This window comes from Sceloporus undulatus, chromosome 1 (assembly GCF_019175285.1).
Source record: "Sceloporus undulatus isolate JIND9_A2432 ecotype Alabama chromosome 1, SceUnd_v1.1, whole genome shotgun sequence".
NCBI lineage: Eukaryota > Metazoa > Chordata > Lepidosauria > Squamata > Phrynosomatidae > Sceloporus > Sceloporus undulatus.
Genome location: NC_056522.1, coordinates 134317049 through 134320144, shown reverse-complemented (window position 1 = coordinate 134320144; position 3096 = coordinate 134317049). Strand labels below are relative to the sequence as shown.

The following is a 3096-nucleotide window of genomic DNA, read 5'->3' as shown; positions in this document are numbered from 1 at the left end:
GGGGACTGGTTATATTTTTTCTCATTGTGCCGGGGACTGGTACAATATTTGTGCACATGGACTACAATTCTTTTGTCTTTCTGGAAACTCTCCAGGCGATAGCAGCTGCTGGCTAGAGGTCCAACAGTAATCCATGGGCCATGACTATGAGTAGCACTGATGTAGATAATACCATGTCAAAGGCTGTAATACGACCAATCTATATTTATAATGGATGAATCCAATAAGATCTTAGCCTTTTCTCCATCTTCCCCGTCTTCCATCTGTCGATACATGCAAGTTCTGGTCCTGGGGGAGAAGCGAAATAATACGGTTTGCATAATTAACGCCAAAATCACAGCCAGTGGACATGTAAGATGCATCAGCTGATGTTTACACCACAGATACAGATTTTATTATTTGTATTCACTAATCTCTGGTGAATACACTGCCATCCTTTGTGAGTGATGTTGGAAGAAGAACAATCAAAAGATTCTATTCAGTGACAAAGAAACGTAGAAAAATAACCAAAAGGACTTTCTGGACACAAAGAACACATACAGGCAGAAACTGCTACAGCCTAAAACCATGTTAAATTAAATCCAGAGATTTATCTTTCTTCACACATAAAGTATTCTTGTCCAATACAACTATCGACTCCGCAGACAAAACATATAAATAAAAAGGACTTCAGGCAGCTAACCTTGTTTTAATTTTTCACTTCGAAAACACTGGTGACATGATCCAAAATAATAATGGTAGGCACACTTAAGCCTATTTATTTCAAACAGCATCTAGTTTACTGGTGGTTTCTGGACTACAACCAGTGCACAGAGGTTTCTCATATTTCTAGTAACTACAGGACAATAAAATAAAATAAAAAACTGACTGCTCTGCAAGGATTCCACCCTATTTTCTATTTATTCCTTTACAACTTGTACAAGGTAATCAATGCATTATAGAGAGAGTTATAAACTCCTGAGTTAAATAGCTCACCTCACTAAACACCAATTACTCAATAAAGCTTCCCTGAGCAACATACAACATCCCTGTGCAGCAAGAAAATATGAATTAATTGGTAGAATTTTGTGTTAGTAGACTGGAGAAAAACCACCATCACAAATCAGGTTATATAATGATCACTACTCCTATAACAGTATTAAGTCAACCAAGGACATTTGAAATAATATTTATAGAGAAGCCTACCACTGCCATTGTAACCAAATCCCATCCCTGTGTGGGACTATGAAACATTCAGATCTGAGTCAAGCCAGGTGGAACATTTCAGAGGAATTGCTCCCTGTACTTTCTTCTCCTAGGAGCCAGCCCTAGACGTCCTGATGACTGGACGATTAACTTCTGCATTATTTATGCCATGTTCTCTTCTCTTCTTCACACAAGCTTATAGTCACCAAGGCCTGTTACAGACAGCCAAAATAAAGCTGCTTCGAGTCACAGTGGAGATATGGTATTGGTCCTCCCCCACGGCTGCCACTTCCGTCCCCCCTCTTCTGTGTCAACAGTGCACCCGTGGGCCATGTCCCTGGAATGCACTGCCTCTCTTCCGATTCTTGTTTTGATTTGAACTGCCCTTCATCCTTAAGCTTTTCAGGCCCTCTGTTCATTTCGTTTCTTTTCTTCTTCTTGATTTCCCTGAAGTATTTTCTTCCAGGGGACTGTTTTGCAGGACTCAAGGGAGCCTGGAAGGATCCAAATACTGTTCCTCTTTGTCAGCCCGGACACATCCCAACATCCCCATTTGGCTCACATAATATCACAGCCACACACGACCCTGTCTTTCGCTTGACTTACACAAACAGGCATCATTTTCAGACTGCTGGTTTATAACCCTCATATCTTTCAGTCTGTACTCCCGTCCCCAGACGTACCATTTTGCTATAGAAATGCATAGCCATAAATGTTGTGGCATTGTCCCAGCTGGGCCTGTGTCTGATAGACACTAAGGCTTATTTCTGGCCACATCCTCTTAAGCAAACATCACTGCCCTCAGCATTAAACTGTAATGCTGATGGCCTTTTGCCGAATAACATAGCAGCTATTCGGAAGAGCTTAGTGAAAGTAAAAAAGATCTTTAATCCTTTCACTAGCACATGTGTAGTTCTAGAGTTCATGTTAGCAAGGCCAGAAACTTTCTTTCTGGACAGAGATGATAAAAGCGGGTTTCCAACACATACCCATGGGGAAAAAGGGCCTCTTTTCGGAGAGATCATCTTTGGAAAGAAGTAAACAACAGTTTAAGATGGACAGTCCCAAAACTTAATCATGCCAGAGCTTCTGCAGGTGAACTCACTGTGTAAGAATCCTGAAATCTAGCTAGAAATCTTAGACTAACATGTAAGAAAGGGTAAAATCAAAACACAGGGTAAACATGCGTAAAGTGCTGAGTAAGAGCCTTGCAAACGAAGATTATTTGAGTACAAAAGTATAATCTTATAAGCTTCTTGGTTTTGCAGAGGAAAGCTTTTATTTTTTCTGCTTTATTCCATCTACAACTTTAACTTTTCTTCTAAAAATTAAAAAATATATATCCAAACAAAATTGAACTCAAAGGCAAATAAATATTCTGTGACAACCAATCATAATAATTTTTTGTATTTTGGTCTGACTTCGTACAGACTAAAGTATATATATATTCTAAATTGCAGAACAAACAGATGTTGTGAAGTCGAAGGCTTTCATGGCCGGCATCCATAGTTTTTTTGTGGGTTTTTCGGGCTATGTGGCCATTTTATAGAAGAGTTTCTTCCAAGATGTTCAAAGCTCCAAAGCCCCAAAAGGGTTGCCACATTGTTGCTGTCCATGCATGGCTTTATGAATGGTTTTATCTGTGACCTGTCTTGACTTCCTCCAGGGAGAAAGGCAGGATATAAATGAAATTAATTAAATAAGTAAATTGAAGAGGGGTTAACAAAAATGCAGCATCTGTGGTATAAAAACTTTGTTGTTAACTGCGACAAGTCAACTTCAACTTATGGTGATCCTATGACTCCTCAATCACTACCTCCACCCCTGCTCAGATCTTGAAGACCAGGGCTGTGACTTCCTTGACTGAGTTTACCATCTTCTCCTAGTACATCTACTTTAAAAAGCATATGT

At 39.6% G+C, this 3096-nt stretch overlaps 1 protein-coding gene across 1 annotated transcript in view; it reads right to left on the bottom strand.

Annotated features, from left to right (window-relative positions):
* DST (dystonin) overlaps positions 1–3096 on the bottom strand; it is a 407480-nt gene that overhangs the window by 246835 nt on the left and 157549 nt on the right. The window contains exons 9-10 of the mRNA XM_042457373.1: positions 2784–2841; positions 783–835 (exon numbers count right to left, since the gene is read on the bottom strand). Of these exons, the coding sequence (XP_042313307.1) occupies positions 783–835; positions 2784–2841 (111 nt within the window). The remainder of the gene's footprint in view (positions 1–782; positions 836–2783; positions 2842–3096) is intronic.